The sequence below is a fragment of the Typha latifolia genome, chromosome 1 (assembly GCF_019914945.1).
Source record: "Typha latifolia isolate L0001 chromosome 1, TyphaL0001v2, whole genome shotgun sequence".
Classification (NCBI taxonomy): Eukaryota; Viridiplantae; Streptophyta; class Magnoliopsida; order Poales; family Typhaceae; genus Typha; species Typha latifolia.
Window position 1 is genome coordinate 6,740,163 of NC_133086.1, and position 23,807 is coordinate 6,763,969.

The window sequence follows — 23,807 nt, forward strand, 5'->3', positions numbered from 1 at the left end:
GTAGCAAGAGATTTTTAACATATTTGTCAATTAAAAGATGTGTTCTATATCAATCTTATCCTTCATATGTAAACAATATAATCAATTCAGAAGCCGCCATTAAATTCAGCAAGCAAGGCAGCTGTTTAGTTAAGAGCTTCCCTCCAAAGCAAAGGTTTCATGAAGCATCCATATTAACACATCCTTCCAACTATTAATGTGAAACAGCTTAGTTCACTTTACATTTTGTCAGAGAATGGCTGAGAGGAGAATTTTGCAATTACTTATGAGTTATGAATTTACAAGAATGGAAGCTAGCCCTCTGCCACTAAGAATTTACATTGCTCAAGCTAAAACTCACTCTACCTTTCTCACACAATAACAGGAGAAATAATAAAAAAGAATTGATGAGAACACCAACCCACATCTCTTAATAGCATATCCCTCTACACTTTCCTGGGGCTAAATAAAACTATAGCCTCATTTACAACTGCTCAATCAATGAGAGCTTTTTCATGAATGGGGATTGGCTCCAATTACTTATTAACTCAAATCTAATATCAGAAAGAACCCTGGTCAGTGCCGATACTAGCAGGGGACTTGTCAACCATGCGTACATTATATTGCTCATATACTCTTGCACGGTTCTCAGCCCACCATTGTTCTGCCTGTCTCTCACTGAATCGCTTCCGACTGCATTTGGAAAATAGAGTTAAAAATGTTTTGATTCTTAGGAAATAATCCAAACAAATATGTTCTTGATGTATAACCCTGTAAGGTAGAAATCTAGGTGAACATGCTTTTGATGTTGAGGAAATAATGAAAGCACATTGCTTGTGGTTCTATATCATATAGCAATCTCTGTAGTTACAAACCAGTGCTTATACAACACAAAGAGTACTGACTAGAACAGGATATATCCTGTTCTAGTGCTCATGTAGCCTACTTAACTATTGATGATGGATGAGAGCTTTAACCCCAACTGGTGCCCGTGAAACCATTATTTTCTTCTTCAGTGTTTATAACAATCAATGACTGTTATTAACTGCTACAGCAGAAATTATAAGTTATAACTTATAAGAACATGGTGGCCATTAGATTCTTCCACAAGAGAGCTGTATTTTTCAAATTTTACTTTGAAGAAATGCATGAGAGCAAACATCTAAATTTAGAATTATAAAGCACTACTACAATAAATGATGATATAACATAAAAATGATGGCAATAAAGTAATATCTTTTTCTTTGTTCGCAGAAAATGATCACCATATATGCAACTCAAATAGACTGGGGATTGATAGGCATACCTGAAGCGAACTCGCTTGAGCTCTTTGGCACTTCCAGGCAAAGACGTGAGGGTAATATATACGCCTGGTTCATCTTGCTCCACCCATTCAGTCTCATGATTAGTGTCTGCATCTGTTACTCTATTTCCATTCCTCACTGTGTCTGAATGACCTGCTCTACTTCGATTGCTAATGGAACTTGGTCCATTTGAAACCAATAACCCATTAGAACCATTAGAGTCTGGTTCACTGGATACTGGGCCACTCACACTCTCAGCACCTGTTGCTGTTAGATCACTTGAAATGGGACTACCAGTGACAGTTGTTAAAGAAGGTACATTACCATTCTTGACTGCTCCTACTGGTATCCTTTCTGCCATGCCCTTCAACTATTATTAAAAGATAATGCCATAAGCAAGATGAACCATGCCTTAACATAAAGAGGTTCACACAAGTACATCAATTTCCTCATGTGGAATTGCCTAACGTATTCTTGATTCTCCTCGTACAAATTAAGAATATGCATAAGCTACTACAAGCTATCAATTATTTCTCTACATTTGAGTCTGCATAGAAGTCTACGGATGTAATGAATTTGTATCAACTATCAAGTTTAATCTTAACAACTGCAGATGGACTACATTTTCTTTTGCTAATCCACGTTGTCTTAAGTTTAATAGTTAAGAATTATTACATGCTCAAACGGATAATTGTTCAGTCTTATCGTAGGTGTAATGGCAAACCCTCATTATCTTACTGCCTCATAAAGTATATGGATGAAGTTTAAAGACAAAGGAAAACAATAAAAGATAATTGTCTGACAGGATACATAAATTATGCTGTGGTTCTAACTTCTAAAGAAGTCCTTGAAGAAAGAAGAAAAAGAAAAGTTGTCTCACAGGCTAAGTAGATGAAAAAACATGGTAAGGATATCTGAATATAGTTTCCAGGTGGTTATCGCAGTTCAAAGTTGATAATCTTACTGAATATTTAGAATATATCTAGGTCCTAAATATTGTTCCTTGAAGGACAATCAAAAGGTGTTATAAAAGCTACAAGGAATGGAAAAGTAGATAAGAGTTTCGATCATACGGATTTCAGGTGATTAGTAAGGTTCCAAGAAGTGATATCTCCCTTCTTTATCAGTTGGACTTATCAACATCTGCTCTATGAAATAATCACCATGGAAGTACTGAAAATCAGTTAATTCCATCTTGATACTGATTATTTATCAAGGTTTCTAGGCCAATACAGTTTTTGCCTTCACAACATATAGGTTACATCCATTTCAGTAATTATTTATAAGAAATACCGGTCCCTTTTGCCTCCCTAATAGGCTACAAAGCATGGATACAAATATGGAATATGGATATGATATGATATGTGTAACACCCCAATTAAAAAAAAAAAAAAAAAAATGACTGACGCACGCGCTAAGCACGTGTGTCAAACCCTGCCACCCTTCCCCCCGTCCTCTCTTCTCCTTTCTTCTTCTTCTTCTTCCCTTGCCGTGCACGCTACCTTCCTCACCTCCATTATCTCCTTCTTCCCCTCACCGCAGCCATTCCAACCCCCCCTATTTTCTCCTCCACCGCACTACCTCTCTCCCTCTCCTTCTCGTGGGTTGCCGATGCCGGAGCTGACGAAGCTGAGCGCGCGGATCGCGGTAAGCCTCAACCTCGTCGTTAAATTTTGGTAGCTAGCTCCCCTTCCTCTCGCCATCATCCTCGGTGGCCGACGACCCCACGTCTGGCCGCCGGTCCGAGAGCTCCGGTGGAAGGGGCTCTCTGGTCGGGCTTCGAGCCTTTGGGTTGGGAGGAGGGACCTCCATGGCCGTCGGACATGGAGCACGCCTCGCTGCCTGCCCTGTCGGCCACCCTGGCCACGGGGCGAGCTTCTCCCGCTCCCCCGTAGGCGGGGAGGACGGGCGGTGGCTCCTCCGCAGCGTGGGTTACGCCCGTCGGGCCAAGTCGAGCCCTCCTCTTTTCCTTCCCTTCCCTCCCCGGCGTGGGTCGCGAGCCGCCGACCCGAGGGCGGGCTGCCGGCGGCGTGGGCCACCGGCAGCACTGGGCCTCCGCTTCTCATCCCCTCTGTCTCCCTCCCTCAAAGGAGATGGGGGGAGATAGGTGTTGGTGGGCTGTAGGCCGCAGCTCACCAACTTAGGCTTAGGTGGGCTACAGTCAGACTGCAGCCCACTAATCCAACCTTGGTGGGCTGTTGTGGTTGGACCCCCAGCCCACCTTAGCCCCCCTTGCCCTATTGGGTAGGCTTGGGCCTAACCCAATACCCCCCCCCCCCCCACCCATTTGGGGCCATTTGGACCCTATAACTCCGTTTATCTATTTCCACTTGATTAATTAGCCTAACCCCCCATAATGATAATTTATTATCATGTGAATTTTAGGATAACATAGGACTCACCCTAGGAGACCCTTGACTCATGTATATGCCTAAACATAAATTCTCTAATAAGATAATTAATTCTATTAGTTCGCTAATCTTACGTATGAGTTGCGTGAATTAATAGGATTGACATCGCATGAGAAAGATTTTGGGATTCCGGAGGAGCCGGCTAATTAACGAGATTTAGTGTACTGTGGAGACCCCCCAGGCGAGTAGAGTTTATACAAGTCTAGAATAATGTAGTTACAGTTATTATACCTGTCATGACACTGTAGGAAATGTCGGTATTAATACATACATTTAGTGTACGATGATATATCTTTACATATGCAGTTATTGATAATTTGCTCATTATGATATTATGAGAATGTTAATGTAGCATAGACATTAGTATAACGATATTCTACATGTATCCTATATGATATACCCTTGCATAAATATCTGTGTGAATATAGAATGTAACGATCATGATGACTATGGCATGCTTTATACACTCATAGACACTGCACCACTTCCACCTATCATTAGTAGTCGGGTTCTGACTAGGCAGTGTCGTTACTCACTCAGCCCGGGGTTAAGGGTAGAGTGTATCTTATATGACTATACTATTAGCGGCCTGGGAGCCTGTGTGGCATTCAGATAATTATACTGCATAGTCAGGACTAGATTAAGATGATAGAAAAACATGATTGTGAGGCGGGGATATATCTCTAACGGTACCCGACGACGCAGGGTTAGGCCGTCTGTTGATGAGCCGAGGGCTCCCGATTCTCCCGCTGAGGGCGGTGATGATTTAGAGAATGAGATATGAGCTTACGACCGGGGTCCTTAGTCTGATGACCACAGACAACCGGTCACATGTAGTATCGCCATACACGTGTAGGTGACATTACCGCTAGATGTGTATATATCCTCCCTCGATGTATGAGATGATGGATGGTTATGTGATGGATGATTTTCTTAAGAGTATTTACCATGTGTGGTGAATAGCTTGGTGAGCTATGATAAGTATGATTAATGCCTCGGTAGGCATGAGATGACTAAACTACTCTTTTATTGCTGTGCATAACATGTAAACACTATGATTGAGATGTGTATGACTAAAAGATTGTATCAAGCATGATATCTGTGTGGACTTATCTTGATACGTTTAGTAACTAGCATGTTTCAAGATAGTGACATGAAATCTTTATTGCTTGCATTGATCTAGTAACTCATGGTGTCATTTCAACAAGCATATTGTTATTGCTAGCAAATATAGGCATACATTGGATATGCACATGTGATTTCATTATTTGAGATTGTATGGATTCTACTCGCTAGGCTGTGAGCTCACCATCTCTTGGTGGCATTATTTCAGAGCTAGAAGACGCAGGTGCGGGTAGCGAGGAGTAGCTGCCTTTCTTTTCAGTATGTCTATTAGTTGTATTGAGCCCCTACGAGGGTGTTATGATTGACGATATATTTTGGACTTTAGCATTGTATTTTGGATGTGTATCTAGAAGGCTTGTTGTAGCCTGTGGAACTTGTATCCGGACTCTTATAGTTTAGTTTATTTGTGGTATGAATTTGTGTTGTTGTGTGCCTTGTGAAATTCTATTACTCACAGGTCATGTGATGCACCGCGTGGGAGAATTTACCCACGCGGTTTACACGTGTATTGGAAGGTTTGGGTATTTCAATATGATATGATATGATATAATATGATATGATGTGGGTAAACCGATACGACAAATCTTCAAAAATAAGGATACAATATGCTTACAATATATAGCTTATATATGTAGATATTTATATCTACACATATATTAGCGAATATGGCGAAAGTATCCATGTTTCCTAGGATAGGTTATTTCCTTTTTCACATGCAATGTCGCCGCACATTGGCATGAAGATATACTATGAGCTATGTTTTTAGCATGTATGTCTCCTTAATTATTCAGAGTAGTTAATATTGAGATGCATGCCTTGAGCGTTAAACAAATTGGGATCATATCATATGACAGTCTAATTAGGGTCTAAATGCCTAATCCCATTTTTTAAAAAAAAGCACACTCATATCATATGACATATAAGATGACCCAAAAGTTTTGATGCCAGGAAAGCCAAGGATTGCCTATGGAATTTGTAGTGATTTAGATATTGATACATGTCAAAGTTCAAGATAAGCAATCTTACTTGTGCTGTGAGTGACTTGATAACTTCTTTTGCTGCTTTGCATTTTGCAGTTTCCTCCCCTGCAATAGCAATAGCTTCCTTCAACTGCTTAGCTGTTCTTTCCAACTCAACTTCCTGAAGCTGAGATTTTCGGGTTAGATTTTCCACCTGGAAAAGAAGGATTCATGTGTAAGCTTCTAAAAAGTGTCACCTTCTTAAGAGAAAGGAAGAGTTTGTTCCTTTGTTAAAAGAACTGTGCGTGCTTCAGAGCCTACAGTTTAGAATTTCGGATACCAAACGTAAGGTTTGTCTTGGCAGGGTCTTTTAAGTAGGTGAAAAATGAAAGAAAGCACAATAAACATTTCTGTACTACGCCAACAATCAGCAGAATGATATCTTGAACCTTAGGATGCCAAGAGCTAAGATACATATCCGTCACCAGAGGCAAAAAAAACATATATTGAGCAATTTTACTTTTTCCTAACATGTATTCCAAGAAAAGCTAGACAGAAATGAAGTAGAAGATTTGAACCCCCCATCAGAGATTGCATCAATTGGTTAAGAAATCTCACAACGGTGCACTTGTTTGCAAAAGAAGGTTAGCAAAAATTTAAGCTTGCACAACGTGCGTAGAATTGGGGACTGTGGAAATCCTATATGGCATGGCTGGGCTGCACTTCTGGGCAATTTAATTGGACCTGGTCTGAACCCAACTGTCAACATAATAGGAGATTGAAATCAGATAGATGCATAGTTGCTTAAGTATGACATAATATAGGATATTCAATGTGACTCCTAGAAGGATTCCAATAGCAGCAGTGTTAACTCACCAACTACTCCAAAGCATTAAGTTATTAGGTAGTGGATCAATAATTTATATCATACCTATAACATGCTCTGTCACATGCATCTTCTATACGTGGATAGATAAAAAAGAATTAGAGTGTTGGGCCCTCCGCATCGCACAAGAAAACATAATAGAAAATAAGGATTAAATGGGGTTAATCAAGGTTTGAACTCTAGACCTCAAATATATATAAAATTATCGTTCTCTATCAGCTTAAGCTTTTAGAGTAATTAATGATTTTACATGGTATAAAAAAATTTCTGTTATACCATGTTAGATAATAAGTTGACTAAAAATTTAAGCTATTAGGTAACAAACTAATAATGTATATCATATTTTTAACGAACAACAAATCATCCCAATCCTGCAGTGACACTTATATGAGGCAGAATCCAAGTTGCCTAATCTTAGCAATTAGTACAGTGTTTTTTAATCCCCAGCTGGCATATGAGCTTAGGAAGTACCAAGCCCATAAAAAACTTTGCATCAAGTATGGAGCAGAGTGAGCATGGTTACTACGACAAGAACCCAAAACCACCTACACTACCCTCCACCAACATCAGAAATCTCCTACATCGTGTCTGCTATTTGGTAGTAAGAATCCTTCTTGAAAACTGATAAGAAGATAAACTTAGAAATATATTACTTCTTTCTCAACAATTCAGATGTCATATGAACTGTAAGAGATATATTTCAGTAAATATATTGGATCTGAAAAAAGAGTATGAAAGATTCTACACATCAAAACAACATACCTGAGTTCTCAATCTGAGAATCTCTTGAGTTAGGGTATCATTTGTCCTTTTCGGGTCATCAATAACAACTTTAGATGTAGTTAGACCTCCCAGAGTTGGTGTTGGCGTTGTTGAACGGGGAGGGCTTGCCCTTCTAGATGTGGGAGAGGTTGCCCTAGAAACAATTCTGGATCCAGGAACAGAAGCTGAGAAAAACTTTTTTGTAGTTCCAAATACAGGATTGAAAGATTTTGAAATGTTCAGGGCACCCCAATGTGAACTTCCATTGGGTATAGGAGATACGCGACTGCTATTAAATTCAAACCTTTTGTTCTTTTTATAAGACTTATCTTCTGAATGCTTAAAGGACTCCATGGAAGATAATCTAGATATTTGCCCATTTGATCTAGGATCAAACTTGTCCTCCTTCTCAACCATATCATTGAACCCCTGGACTGCATATCCTTTCCTGCTAGTCACAGAGTAAGATGAAGAGTCAGTTTCTGCTGCCTTACGTAGCTTGTTATAGCAGCTGTCACAGACACGATAAGGTTTACTAGGATTTGGTGCCATCGAAGCCCTAAGAGACTTTTTACTGCTGCAAGAATGACAAAAAACAAGTGCACAATTGTAACAATTATGACGCTTCCTCTTAAAGTTAAATGGCAGGCGGCAGCCTGAGCACATAGACTGATCAACTCCAGACACCCATTTATGAATACAGATTGCTGCAGTAAAATTACTGCCACAAATAACACTTCTGACTTGCTTATCCTTTAAACTTTCAACCAGCGTAGGGGAATTTCTGTCATCTGTGTCTCCATGACCCAATCGGCCATTGGCTCCTTTACCCCATGTATACACCTCAGTTCTTGAAGTCAGGACTGCAACATGATAAGCTCCACATGAAATTTCTTCAACAAAGTTCTTAAGGAGCTTTCCATCAACTCGAACAGGGATTTTGCCATCAGCTTGAGGATTTCCAAGTTGGCCATAAACTGTGCTTCCCATTGTATAGACTTGGCCTGAGGTCGTTAGCACCACAGTTAGGCTGTGCCCACAAGCAACTTGACAAAAATTTGGCTCAACCAAGGCTGCAACACAAGTCGGTACGAGCCTTGTTTCTTTGTCTCCATGTCCCAAACGGCCTTTATCACCATCACCCCATGTGAAAAGCTTACCAGAAGAACAATTGCTAGAACTTGAATTTCCAGCCATAACTTCTACCACTGCAGCAGTATGCCAAATCCCACAAGCTACTTGCATCGTACGTAGGCCTTTGAGGGATTCTACTTCCCTAGGAATTGAGACACTTCTTCGATCTCCATGACCTAGAACACCAAAAGTTCCATCTCCAAAGGTAAACAATTGCCCGGCAGAAGATACAACAGCCGTATGCCAAGGCCCACAAGAAATAGATGATACGTGTATACCCTCCAATGGCCCATCAACCCTTTTGGGCACCCAGTGGCTTACTACATTTCCATGACCAAGTAGCCCAAAATTAAAGGTACCGTCACCCCATGTGTACAAATCTCCAGACAGGGTAACAGCACAAGTATGATATTCCCCACAAGTCACTAGTTCAATGTTCAGATTAGCAAGAGCATCAATGAGTTTTGGCTGTGACACATCAGAATCTACTCCATGTCCAAGCCTGCCTCCTAACTCCTCCCCCCAGGAATAGATCTCCCCTTGCTTGGTAACTAGTGCAGCATGCCTTCCACCACATGAGATATTATGAACATCATGTATTACAGCAGATTCTAATGCTTTTGGCACTAGGGAATCTACGTTGGCATCCGAACTGTTTCCTACTCTACTATTTCCACCCCCCAAAATTCCATACCCAGTACCTTCCCCCATATGAAAACATCCCCTAAAGCATCACCATCATCATGACCAGAACCTTGACTGGAGGAGCTAACAGCACTTGACAAACTTACCCTAAAGGCATCCATTGTATTTCCTCTTGGATGCCCTTTTAAATTATCCGAATATCCAGATGACAGGGAGTGGACAGAACAGGTAGCAGAATCTGAAGGAAAGAAACCCTTGGGAGGGACGGCATAAAGCACAACATCAGAAAAGGCTTTATTCAGACCATTCTTCGGTGGACTGCCATATGGACTTCGGATCTGAAAATTGTCACCACCATCTTGAGTTAAAGAAAGGCCCATAACCTTTGCTTTAAGCAATATAATAGGAACAACGAAGTAAAAAAGAAATTAAAATGAAGATGTGACACCTTCTGTATGCTATCATTGCTACCAAAAGGAGAGCTTAAAGGTGAACTTCTGCGAGTATATGTTCTCGGACTGTTTGTGCCAGAAGATACTCCATCACTTCTTGATTCTGTTCTCCACTTCCGGTGATGGCTGCGTGATATCAATGTTTTTAGACCAGCAAACCAAACTTCAGCTTCATCTTTATCCTTGCATATCTGGTGTAGATTAGAGTAAGATACTCATCTTTCAGAATTAGACAGCTAAAAGGAAGATAGGAAAATAAAGCAGCATCGTGCTTCCAAGTATCAGCTAAAGAAGCAACATGATGAGCATACAAGATATGCACGACACAGAAGAACTTACAACATCCAACGATCTATCATTGTAGATTAGAGAAAACGACTGGCATTCCTTCTCAGGACGTGGATACCTCTGAAAAATCGCCTGAAAAATAAAAAAAATGTAACTCTAACCAGTGCTTAGTAGTTTCTAGGAAGCAAATTACCAAAGCATGAACAATTAAACACCCTCCTGAAAAAGAAAAGAAGATATCATGATTTCAAGAATAAATTGAGTGGATATTATTCACAACAATCCATCCAACCATCTAAACTTGAAGTTCTAGTTTGCATCTAAAGACAAATTTGAGAAAGTATGCACTTGAATTGGGCAATCTAAACTAAAGTTTTAAGAAAATGGGATGAGTGAGATCGGAATTATTTACTTGCGAGCAATTTGTGCTAATATTTTGTCATTTCTTTGGTTCTCAAAGTTCCAAGAAGCACCTTTTTATAGTCCTCCAAAATTTGAGAGTAGCTTCCTTTTATATAGGTTAACCTATCATAGTGCCTAGAACTTGAACAATTAATTTTCTACATTACACAGACTATAGGATTTTCAACTGTACTAGTACAAATTATATGGGACAAGACAGATAAACTATGAATTGTAAAAATACAAAATATATTGGTATATCGTACTGTGAGGATTCTCAGGAATTTCTATATGAAAGGCTTGGATGGCTGTCTAGACTTAACCATCAGTACAATATTGACGATTATTTAAACAAACGACACAACTTTTGTTTCCATGACAGTTGAAACTATATATCAAGGGTCTCATGGAGACCTTAAACAGAATGATACAAATACTTACAGTTCGTTGACCAGGCATGATTCTTGACACATGGCTTAATTTAAGGTGTTTCTCCTCTTTGCCAGAGAACCATATTAATACAGATTCATCCTGAAAATGCAAAATATCAACAAACCTGTGAAAGTAATATCTATCTTGTTGCACATGTTGTCACAAAAAAAGCTGTATAAGAAACCAATAACATAGAGTAGAAGCAAGCACACCTTTTTGGTGTCACTTAGATTCAGTGCATGCTTATAAGACTAAGATATAAGTTTAAGCATGTCATAAATGGATAAGCAAACAGAAAAAAAATGATACATGCAATTCATATAATTCTGAATGAAATAAATAGAAATTCATGCTTACATTGGACAGTCGAAATGGGCAAAATTTCGGCTTCCCTCTGCGGCCATACTTCAGTAGGTATGCTCCTTTTTTAAGAGCAGTGATAGCCTGTCGGAATAGGAAAAAGAAGGATCACGTTAACGCTTCATAACAAATTTTCCTGTACTACGCAATGTGATATTATAAACAATGGGATACAGATGATTAATGGGTTTACTTGCAATATTAAATCATTAGGAACAAGAATTTGACATCAAAGACTTTGATAAGAACAACACAGTAAATTTTTTCAATTTTTTCCCCTTTTCCTCATTAGTTGATTCTTCACAATTATTCTTTCTTCCTTTTGGCCTTGCTTTCTTCCTACAGCCTTATATTGTTTTACTTTTACCAAGTCAACTTTAACAAAATAACTGGCCAAACTAGGTGGTTTGCTGACGACATGTAGGCCACGATTGAGAATTAAGGAGTCCCTCCACCTAAGCCTGCCATGAAATTTGAAAATCTAGCTCTCTCCAACAAGTTTTTGGCATCCAATTACCATTACCCATTCTCTAGTCTACGAACTTCGATTCCACCAATCTCGTCTCTGACCTATTACAATAGCTTATTTCTCTAATTTTATGTTCTATACATGCTTCTCTAACTATCACCTGTTTACTTATCTTAGCCTATCACTCTAGTAAATCACCTTAGCAAACCTGTTTCTGCGCAATGGGTTGTCCTAATAGACATACCACTAGTCAACATTTTATGAACCAAAATCCAAGAGGTGGCATGCAAATCCATCTCTATTTTCTATTCTGTTACTGACAAAAGACAGCAAAGGAAAAAAAAAATAACCTAGCCAATTGTTCTCCTGTAATATTAAAAAAGGAAAACCCAAATGGATGCTACATTCCCTAGTCAACAATCAAAGGAATACATGTAACTTCAAAGACGGGATACGTAGAATACATCACAATGGACAGTAAACAAAAGAGAAGGCAAGTGTTACTAACTTCAAAGCATAACCAGTTTAAATAGAAGTACCAAAATTCTGACTAGGTAAAATAGCTCCTTGGAGAAAGAAGTTAAGCAGTTCAATAAAAGGTATGTGATATAAGCAGTCCTCCTGTGATCCAAGGCAGCTATCCATAGTTTACCTTAACTATATGTAAAGTTCTAAATAGCCACTTTCGCATTGAACTAGTGGGGCTATTGCGAGCCAGACCACAAAATCCTAGAAATTGAATAAATCATTAAATCCAAAACTTCATTATTTGGTGATGGTAAGTCCAAATTGCTACTGTATCATCAGACAATAACTAAGCAAAAAAACTCATTCGACTCCCACAGAATCAAACTCTAGTACTACAAACCCTAAATGACATATTTTCCGATCAACAGCTCTAAAGAGCTGGAAATTTAAACCGTTCACCTTTCTCCATCCTTGCTTAATCGACCAATATCAAGCTCTCAAAGTAACCAAATCACATGAATTCGATCCAAAACACAAAAAGATCCTACCTTTACGAGCCAGAAACCCAATTAAACCCCAAATATGACGAAACAGTGATCAAAACATTACCTGCTCGATATCCCTCTCGACTGGCCCCGGCCTGCCAAGATCCGACGCGGACCCCGACATCCCGAGCATCAACGGCTGACCCTTCTAACCCAAACCGAACCCACTTCCCATCCCCTCAAAACTAAGTCATTTCAGCCCTCCAATTCATCAAGAGATGCTCCAACTGGTACCATGATTGGCCGCAACTCCCCCCCACAATATTCCTCCTTTTCGACCACGGATTCAGTTTAAGAATGCCAAGAGAGCAGAGCTAAGCGAGTTGTGTCGGGGGGGAATCGAGGTGAAGCGAAAGAAGGCTAGAGAGAGAAATACAAGCAGAGGGAGAGAGAGTATAGCTTTCCTTCTCTTTCTCTCTCTCCTTTTTTACTTTGGTTTCGATTCATTTCTTTTTCCAGCTAGTATTACCGCCGGCGATTGCTACTCCACTGGTTTAAATGGAATTAAGAGGAAGAATTTGGGCCTAATTTAACAAGGAAACAGTCAATTTTATTTTACAGATAAGTCCCTCGGTGGGCTATCGAGTTCCCTTCGAAATATTGAGTAATATATGCATAAGGAAACTACAAAAGTTTTATTTTACAGATTAGTCCCTGGGCTAAATGTGATAGATCTTAGTTTTGAACATGAAGGGCAGTTTAGCTGTCGAATAAGAAAAAATTAGGATAGGAATAAAATAAGCACTTATCACGGAATAAGCGACATTGCTATCTATTTATTGTATTCGGTTGAAAAAATAAAGATAAATATAATGACATATTGAATAAAAATAAGAAATAGAAATAATTTTAGTTATGATAGCTGGGATAAAGATAAAAAATAATTAAATTAATATTATTGCTCTTTTCTTTGTTATAATGTAAATAGACATTTATAATTTAATTTTACAACTATTATCTTATCTACTTATGATTAATTTTAGAATTCCTTTGCAAATCAGTGAATTCGCAATAATTTTTCATATCAAATGTACATTATAAAATATTATTAATGGGTGGATCTTAGTTTTGAATCTTAAATAAACTTTAGGTTTTTTGTGCATATATAGTTTTAGAAAATCTCTTATGCACTTGTATGTTCTTCTAAAGTTTATATATATATATTTCAAAAGATACAGTTTTTGCATGTACATCCTTTAAATCTCTTATTTTTGTTTAAATTTTTATTCTAATTTTCAATTATTTTTTTAGTTAAAAGTATTTATTATATTTCTATTAAATTATTTAGACTTAATTTGAAAAGTAACCAACAGTATATATATGCAAATAATATGTGTTTTTATACAAGTAAATATTAACTTTAGAGGGCCATATAAATAAATAAGAAACTTTTTAAGGGTATACAAGTGAAAAAAAAAAAACCCATAAACCTCTTCTGGAAAAAAAATTCTCCAAATTCCAACTATATGATATCTGGACTTCAGTAGCTTTGGATTCCTCCAAAATATATTAATAAGCTACTTTATACATCAGTTGAAGGATTAATATGAACCAAAAAGAAAAGGACAATTCTAAGGCATTATTGCACCATTTTTTTTAATAAAACTTTATTGCATGGGAGTTAAACAACTCCATTTATTAAATGCTTAAAGAGAATTTTAAGCATATTGTCAAAAGTATATGTAATAACAATTATCTATATTCATGCAGTTAAACCACTCTGGAGTGTTTTATGGGAGCTCTAAATTTAGGATTTAGAATTTAGCTCATGTCAACTGGAGGTTTAGTCTGTGAAAAAGATCAAGTCCTATTACCATAATAAAGACTTGTAACTACCAGTAATTGGAGAATATTGCATGACCTGAATGAACATCATAAAAGGTATGATAATAGTTTTAGTTTTTAGATCAACAGGTTATCTAAGATGGATCTCAAACCTATTCTTGTACAGTGTAAAGAGTTGCATAACCTACCATCTTTCAGCAGTCCATTCCACTATGATATATAGGGGAAAAGGTATATCAAAGGTATGATATAGATTATTGATCAGCTATCTAACAGTTTAAGCTTTCTAGCTAAGAGCTTAAGGAGATTGCATCATATGGAATGTGCATTGTGAGAATCTAGCAAAAAAGAGTGAAGGACCACTGTAGCTATAGCTTTATTAATGTTGTGGATAGGGGCAAAAGATGAACAACCTCACTTTCCACAGCCCTAGAAAGTTGCCCTTGCAAGTGGGGCTGGTATGGGTGGTAGTGGCCCCCTTATCATTCACCATGCTTGCATTTCTTCACTGTTCAAAGAAGAAAAAGAGGAATGGCCAAAGGAGTGGTAATCTATATAGACACATGCAACTCCTCCATGTTCACTTTCCACTCAAGGGACCCAATTAATCCCCACAAATTTGCCTTTCTTTTCTTCAGCCATAGGGGGCTCTCTAATAAAGGTTTAAAGTCCAAGTCAAGTGAACCCATTTCATCAGTGGTGTTTGGTGGTGTTTTACAACTTTTTGATCTCCATCCCCATGCTAGTAGTGGGTGCATAATATTGCCCACTGCTCACATTAGCTCAATTCCATGGGGGTCCCTTGCACCTTATTTCTTTTAGACTGTCCATGCTCGGTAGTTGAATCTTACTGGCTCGTAACGAAAGTCATGAGTTTAAACCTCCCTGTAAACATTGAGGTTGATATTAATTGATTTTTAAATATACATTGAATTTATGCAGTAGCCCTTGAGAATACTTTGTATATCCTATAGTTGATCGTATGAGAAAGAGAGAGGAAGTCACAAGTAAACTCATCAGATTCCACTGAGCAAATATATAAAATTACATTGAATACAATATACAGTGGATCCAACATAGCTCCACAATTTCCTCGTTCCTATACGAGAAGCCTTCAAGGAGTGAAAAAAAAAGAAGGTTTGAGGTATTGTCTGCGGAGAGAACCCTCTATGTACATGGCAAAGGGTGCCAATTGAAACTGCAAAAAAGTAACACTATTCTCTCTATACTCTAGCAGATGTTTGTATTGGATGGTAATGAAGCAGAATTGCAAAGGTATCCCCAGTCTGTCATACCGTGCGACAGACCACCTTTAGTCTAAGGTAGGTTTCATGGAAATACAAGTCTGCCGGGAATAATTCTTCAGCGTCATTCTTCTCATTCTATGAAGGTGGTAGTATTTTCCATGATAGCTATTTAGTCCTACATATGACTGGTTTTGATTCTGGATGTTTCTGAGAACTTATCATTCCAAATTCCTGCCCTTGAAGCGTAAATATGTTCATCTTGCAGTCAAGCTGAAAGATGTAAAAGATTGTCAAGTAGACAACAAAAGACAATAGTAAATAATAAAACCTTATAACAGAATAGAGGAGTTGAACTTACTTTTAATTCATTCGTCCCAAGCATTACAGGTTTAACAGGGGAGGATAGTTGCAGATCTCCTTCTCTTGAAATAATTTTCTTCTGCGGATTACACACACACAAAAAAGCAAAGATATTAATGTCTGCTTGGAAAATTATTCCAATGACATTTTTATCCATACATCTCTCTGTCCATATTGCAAACTTAAAATTTAAACTGGCACTGAAATAAAACCTTCATCAGTCCTTTAGGGAGCACAATGTCATTGACATCAGCATCTAGAGAATAGCAGCTCTTTTGTTTCATCAGCTTAGCTCCTGTCAGATCCTTTCTCTCTGAAACTAGAGAGTTGAAGTTATAACTCTGATGAGGATATAACTTGTTGCTATCAGCTATTCGGGAATTTATATAGATATGGTGCTCAAGTCTGTTGTAGTCAGATGCTTTTTCTGCAAAATCTTCAACTTGAAATGACGCAAAATTACTGCTCTTGGGAAATGAAAGCTTTTGGTTTAAGTGGCGTCTTGCAACATCGCTTAGACAATGAAATCCCTGCAGTTTCCTCTTCAAGCCAGAACCTTTTTGATGTGAATTGCTGGAAAGCACTCCATTGCTACAATTATGATACACCTGGAAGAAGTTGAAGTTCTTAAATATAAAGCATAGAGACCAGATAAGCAATGAGAAACAGTCTCTCCAGATACTTTGCATTGCAAGTCCAATATTGTCTTCTGAAAAACTGTCAGTATAAATGCACTTTAGTACAGATATTTTATGATTTCTGCTAATTGATAATGTACAGAATATGAAAAAGTGAAGACCTTTTAGAATCAGGAGAAACTGTGACAATTCTTTAAATATTATGTACTTTTAGAACTTCCAAAAACTAGCAATGGCAAAAAAAGGCATTTTGAATCCCATGGATTTTCCTTTCTCAATAATATATATAACAAAGAACTGCTCCAATATCAGCTTAGTTATAACATTTTTATTTGGCACCCTAGATAAAAAGAGCATCATATTCCTTAATTCATTGGAATGAATGCTCTTTTCCTAACCAAAATCTCTCCGTCCCATTTATCAGGAAATAAACCCTTAATCCTCATCCTTACACATTTTCTAGTCGACAGTGGCACGATGTCAAGTGAAAAGCAATAATAAGCATGTGGCTCATCAAGTATTGCCAGCATGGGGTGTACCGGCAATCCACAAATGGTCAAGGGACTCAATACTGGTCAACCAGAAAAATAGTGATCGTACCAATATTATTATCCCTTTAAAACATTTGGGAGAAAAAATCAAATTTATTATTAGACAATAAGAGTTTCAATATATTGAAAAGAACCTTCAAGGAGAAAAGGAAATTTCCTGTAGTCCTCCAAAGAAGAGCTGCATAGAATTAAAAAAACTCACACATGTTCTTTTTTGTATTAAAAAAATGAATGAGTTGTTATTTTTAGAAGTGCATATTGATTACCAATGGAAGTAGTTGTTAATTCAAAATGGAAAGTGAAAGAGGATGTCATGACGTAGAAAAATCTGAAAACATACCGTACAATTACTCATGACCCTACGGATGCTACAGGGACTCCTCGGCTCAAAATCTCTCACAAAGTATGGCCCTACCATATTTTTTCGAAGGAAATGAAAACCAAGCAGTTAGCCTCAAATAAATGAACATAAAGACTTGAACTTTTAACAAGAGAAGTCACAAAATAGCCAACATTAGACCTACATCACCTGCATGCATCAAAATGCAATAAGAACTAACACATCTAAGCTCCTTGATATATTACTAGCATCCTCGAGTAAAAATATAAAGATTTATATATGATATTGTACTTTTCGTTGTACACAGAGACTGGTCCTCAATTAAATTGCTGGGGTTGTAAAGCCAATCTTGTCACACCAGTTGAAGTATAAGATTTCAGGCAAAGTTTTTGTTCCTTAGATAAGTTAATGTTGATGATCAAGTTCTCAAGATCTTCAAGTCAAAGTAACTGTCTCGTGATATCAGTGATGGGTGTCATGTGCACTAGATTTAAAACCAGACATTTTCCTTACTTTAATAGGTCATTTGGTAGCCAATCTCAGGTTTAGCTGCCATCTAATCAACATGTGTATTCAGAGTTGTTTCCCTCTGTCTGCCATTTCTCCATGCGTACATATTGCTTATTCCCATCTTGCACGTGTAAACTCAGAATCATTTTTCTACCCTCACTATATAGATGGGAATTTTTTTGGGCTGTTATACATTTCTTCAGACAAGATATGCCAAGGGCGGACTACTTATATAGTTATATGATGAAAACTAATGATGTTAAATACTTCTATTGACTATTGAGGCAACCCTCCAAGACCAACATTCTCTGTCAACCCATCATACTAGTTAACATTGACACCTTTTCTACATGTAAGTCATAAATATCAAGCAGGTGATGGTAGAAACTGCTTGATAGGACTTTCCTTGTACAAATATGATGCAACATTTTTTAAAGCTGCACAGTTACAAGGATCTATTGGGAAGACTAGCAAGAAATTGAATATAAGGACACCATTAGAGGTTGTATCATGATATCTAAGATGCAGCAACTTGGAAAGGAGGATTAGCAGCAATCAGATTCAATTAGAAGGTTTAGAACTCATTATAACAGATCCAAACCAATTGAACCATCAATGTAAAAAAAAAAACATATAAAAAGAGGCATCAACACCTCAAAGCCAAATATATTATTCATCTTCCCATTTAGCCATAAATTTAACAGAAGGCATGCTAAATTGTACGAACATAAAGAAGAGATATGGTTGCAGCCGTACAAGTGGAGTTATAGGTATCTTCTCGTTTTAATAATATATAAAACTGGAAATATCTTCTTTATGATAATCTTCCTTAATTACATGTGCATATGCAAATATGATTTTGACAAAATCCATAGTAGATATGGATGACGATCTTTTAGTAACCACTTATTCTGATGATTTATTTGAAGCCAGAGGTATATTATGCTGTGTAGGAACAATGAACTTATGTATGAACACCCATGATGAACTAGCCCTTTCACAATTTAACAGGTATAGGTCACAACTTCTCTATGCAGGAAAAGAGAGAAGCCAAATCCTCAGATTGTCCAATTGCAGAAACAGTAGATATGGATTATTATGAACGAAGAGGTAGCATGCTTGATAATGATGGCGATGATGAGAGTATAGCTGAATGAATGCTTAGATTAGGGGACAAAGAAAAAGGAAAATTAAATTATTACCATTATGTGTAACACTTATTGGTGAATCGAATGCACCAGGTGGAAGCGGGTCAAAAATGACTCCAAGTGGAGGACCATCTTCACGATAATGTCTTCCTAGTTTCCATTTAGCAAAAGAGATGGTAGAACTCCCATCCACAACATTCAAACATGAATATCTCTGGTCACTCATGTGTCTTCCGCTATTTGCAGCCCTTGAGTTCATTAACGTGTAATTATCATTCTGGAATGAAGATCTCAAATGTTCCTTATAGCAAGGACTCTCATTCTGTTGTAGCATTCTTTCATATGATGTTGAGCTACTTCCTGAAAAATGATCATCTACAGCAGTACAACATCCATTACTGATATATTGACCACCCTGCGCATGTGCAACAATTACAGATGAACAATTATGACCATAAGACCTTTTGCTTTCTACTTCTCTCGGATCAAAATGTGTTTCCCCCTGTTTGGTGCTGCTACATGATTCCTGTACAAGACCACTGGCATAACCATTTATTATATTGTGTTTCCCTTTCAGGTGGGTTTCACCTTGCATCAACTTCTTGTCTTTCAACCTTCTGTGACAAAACCAAACAGAAACCTGCTTCTCTGACAACCCTATTTGTTTTGCAAACAGCAGCTTCATTGACTCACTAGGGTATTTGTGCCCTGGGAAACATAATTATGCAAATTCAGTAATGTGTACTTGAGCCAGAAAAAGAAACCAAATTATCATCATAGTCATGGAACAACAAAAGCAGCATACATACCCTTATAAAGATTCTCTAAGGCCTCAATTTGTGCAGGGGTCTTTTGCTTTCTCTTGCTTTTTTCAGGAGAAAGTGTATCCTCCTGCTCATACATGTCGTATGACCCTGAAATTGACGAAAATAGTAATAACTTTTCTAGGAAGGGCCAAAAGGTATAAGATGCAGCCGTGTTTTGAACAAAATTAAGGTGACTCTGGTCTTAAAGTCTGGGAACTAAACAAATATGGAGCCGTAGTTCTTGCAGAATCTCCAAGGAAAAAAGACATATCACATTAAGAAAATAACACCTAAGATATTCAGTAATTCTAAAGTATATTTCATGTGAGATAGGAGATGACAAAAAAAATTTCTCACAGATACCATATATAACCTTCAAGTTTGCAATTTCAAATGCTTCTATAAGGTGCAATATCTTCATGAAAGCATTTTATCAGCAAAACCTACGAAAAATACATATAAAGTAGTTTGTGAAGGATAAACACCTCCGTTTATCTCGTTACAAGAGAAATATTTTATCCCTGTGGATACCAAATAATTTCTCCATAAATGGAGCACCATAACTTTAGACTTTTACTTCCATCTTCCAAATGTATATAATACCATGACTACATAATAGCAAATTCTGACCTCTAGTATAAACTTCTTTTCCTTGCATTTTGCCTTAAATTCTCAAGAAAAAGATGACATATTGCATAGCTACGATCTAAATGAACTAAACTACTACACCTCACAACTGTAAATCTTAGCATTTCGCAGTAACATAATTAGCACTCCTCAAGAACCTTAGAAGAAAAAAAAACACCTTATTTGCTCCAAATTCCAAAATCCTTGAATGAGAACATAATTTAGGAAGCCTAATAGACAAGTTTCCCCCATTCAACGCGTGGGGGAAAAGCCCTTTCCGTAGCACCGCCCTCAGCCATAAGAATACGGCAATATCATTGCCTCCAAAACCAACTCAAACAATTTACGGATCACAATCCAAACAAAACCCATTACAGAACAAAGAATAAATTTCCAAGAAAACAAGGAACACCCCACGAATCGCACGACGAAGAGGGTCTTCGAGAAATGCAAACCGATGCATGACTCAAACAAGGAAGACCCAAGAAAGGAAACAACTTTTTAGAGGAAAATGCAGAGTGTATGGGTTGAAGAGGGGTTATAAATTCCAATACCTTCCATGGAGGGAGGAGGGAAGACGGATGAAGTCGAGGATTCTTCTCCTTGGTCCAGTAGAAACTACTCTTCTCGAGAAGGAAACGACATTGGTGACTAAAACGCGCGAGAGAGGAGGAGGAAGCGTGAATTCTTTGCAGGTTTTTTCTTTATTATTATTATTATTATTATTATTATTATCTGAATGCAATGCTTCGGGAACCGGCAAGAGACCACGATTTGCATCTGATTCTTAAGTTAAGTAAATTAGAGAAAATTACAATTAGCACGCTGCATTTTATAAATAAGACCCTCTATTTTTATTATTTATTAATAAAATAGATTTTTATATAATAGCCATCAAAAACTTTTAAATTATCATAATTATAGCTACATTCTTTGAGCAATTATAATTACCACCGAAATAATTGTTCTTCTAAAGATGTTGTTCCGTGAGTTAAATCTAACTAACTATAATTAAAAATTAAACTTAGATTCAAATCTATCCAATACTTTATCACATACCATAATACAATGAAAACTATTCTCTTTTTAATAAATATCGTTGATAAAGATTCTCATTCTAAAAGAATTTATTTACATATATTTGTTAAATTTATCATAATTTTTTAGGAATATCTGATAAAACTCACTAAATAACAATTATGAAAAAAAAAAAGACAAAAGATTTTAGTGACAATTATAATATATTAAAAATTTTAAATGGCAATTATGTAAAAATCGTAAAAAATGTTCTATTTTTTAGACTACCCAAAACAATTGTTTAATCTCAAGGATTATATTAGAGAAGTGTTTTCTTAGCAAATATGAAGCCAATGATAATTAAAAAAAAAAGAGAGAGTTTTATTCACAATATAACTAAAATATATGTTGTTATTTGCAATTTTCTCAATAAATTAATTATGACCTTTTTCTTAACCTCGGTTTCTTACTTTCTTTGTAAGAAACTTAGAAAAAAATTAAATATTTTATTACGAGATTAATTAAAGTTTCTGGCATTTTATGAATAATATTTCCATCAAATAAACTTAACTGATATATCCAGATCCATTCACTTTGATCAATTGGTATCAAATTTTAATCCAAATATAGAAGCTTATATTTATATCATGCATTATCTTACTATGGAAAATCATAATTATTAACAACATTTTTTTAACAGATAACCATCAACAACATTCTAAGAGATTTATGAACTAATAATAGGAGAAAAATTATATAAATTTCTTTTTAGACGGCATTGTGGGGGACAAATTCGGGTACCCAAAAGCAATGCTCATTGTGAATTGATGGGTTTGCCGTTTATATAGTATGATTTATTGCTTGTTCTATTATTTTGGTAACCTATATGCAATTGTTTGTTCTCCTTTGAAAGGCAGCTATGATCATATAATAGCCTACCCTCAAATTAGCACTAGTCTATTTTAAGGTACAAAACTTGTAGTCCATAACATAAATAGGAAAGTTTTTAATTGCTAAAAGAAAAGTTTTTTTTTCTTTCTCTTGAGAGAATAGTTGCCAAGAGAAAGTTGGAGTTATTTTTTTATTTTTAAATCGAGAAATCGAGAAGTGGGAATATAATAGTGTCCGAATTAAAGCAGTGTGTTGGGATTATTTGAACCTGAGTATACTCATTCAATATGAGCCTCTTTAATTGGACAAGAGATAATAAACATCATGTCGTATTTGATCCTATATAAAGTTAAAAAAGACGAACTAACTTGACTCGAATCAAATTTAATTTTTTGACTATTTAGCCAGAGCTAAGGCTAAGTCTAAACTCACTTAAATCTTTGTGGCCCTACTTACAATTAGTTGTCATATAATATTAATCAAAAGTGTTTTAGTCAATAGATGATGATTAATATTCTAACTCTTTGGAAGTTCTTAGAGAAGTCACCTTGCTTATCTTTTTCTCTAAACTATCCTATCATTTATTAGTTAACTTTATTAGGCTTTTTAGATGTCATGGGCTCAAACCTCAATAAGTCCATTTTTATTCCTCAACTCTTAATGTTGCGCATGAGAAGGCGTGTTAAAGACATCATAGTATACATAGTTGGTATGTTATCTAATAACCATAAAGTTTTTAGGTTAAATGATTATACTAGAAAAGATTTGCATCTTCCATTTAATCTACCTGAGGATTAACCAATGTGAGCCAACCTAAAACTAATTAAAAACAGTAGAAAAGATCCCCAATTTTGGTACAACAGATAGGACTTGTAGCCCTGGGCATTTGGGCTGGAATTTATACAAGCATTTAAGCCCATAGGCCCTTATTCATCGTAAAGGATAAAGACCAAAAGGATACTCTACTCTACATCCCAAACTATAAGTTTGTAATTTGCAACGCTATCTCTTTCCAAGTTTTTGATTGACTTCTCGTCTTTAACTCGTGAAAGGAACTTATGACTCAGTATCACATTGCTCCCCTGAAATGTAAACACAGCACATTTTGCCTTTTGAAATGAAGTATGACCCAGTATTATATTGCTACCGTGAAATATAAACTCGCGGACATTTTGCCCTCTGAGATGATACTAGATTCTTGGACCTATGTCGAAGAAAAATTAAAATTGAAACGGGAAAAAGAAACCATGAATCATTGCTATGCTC

At 36.8% G+C, this 23,807-nt stretch overlaps 2 protein-coding genes across 3 annotated transcripts; both read right to left on the reverse strand.

Annotated features, from left to right (window-relative positions):
- Positions 1-223: 223 nt before the first annotated feature.
- Positions 224-13,086, reverse strand: LOC140786172 (PH, RCC1 and FYVE domains-containing protein 1-like). Its single transcript, XM_073134414.1, is given in 10 exon segments — positions 224-672; positions 1,286-1,653; positions 5,846-5,992; positions 7,427-9,264; positions 9,267-9,543; positions 9,654-9,848; positions 9,997-10,077; positions 10,789-10,878; positions 11,137-11,223; positions 12,686-13,086. Coding segments are annotated over 10 exon segments (3,285 nt in total). The 5' UTR covers positions 12,755-13,086; the 3' UTR covers positions 224-539.
- Positions 13,087-15,407: 2,321 nt separating this feature from the next.
- LOC140786178 (uncharacterized) lies at positions 15,408-21,322 on the reverse strand. 2 transcript variants are annotated; one of them, XM_073134426.1, is made up of 7 exons: positions 21,188-21,322; positions 20,010-20,114; positions 19,255-19,908; positions 17,543-17,613; positions 16,226-16,621; positions 16,012-16,092; positions 15,408-15,923 (listed from the first exon to the last, which is right to left on the reverse strand). In XM_073134426.1, exons 1-7 carry the CDS (start codon positions 21,192-21,194, stop codon positions 15,819-15,821), a joined length of 1,419 nt encoding a protein of 472 aa, XP_072990527.1. In that variant the 5' UTR covers positions 21,195-21,322; the 3' UTR covers positions 15,408-15,818. The 2 variants fall into 2 exon arrangements, with proteins under 2 accessions (XP_072990527.1, XP_072990535.1); XM_073134434.1 differs by lacking the exon at positions 21,188-21,322 and adding an exon at positions 20,812-21,172.
- Between the last annotated feature and the right edge of the window lie 2,485 nt (positions 21,323-23,807).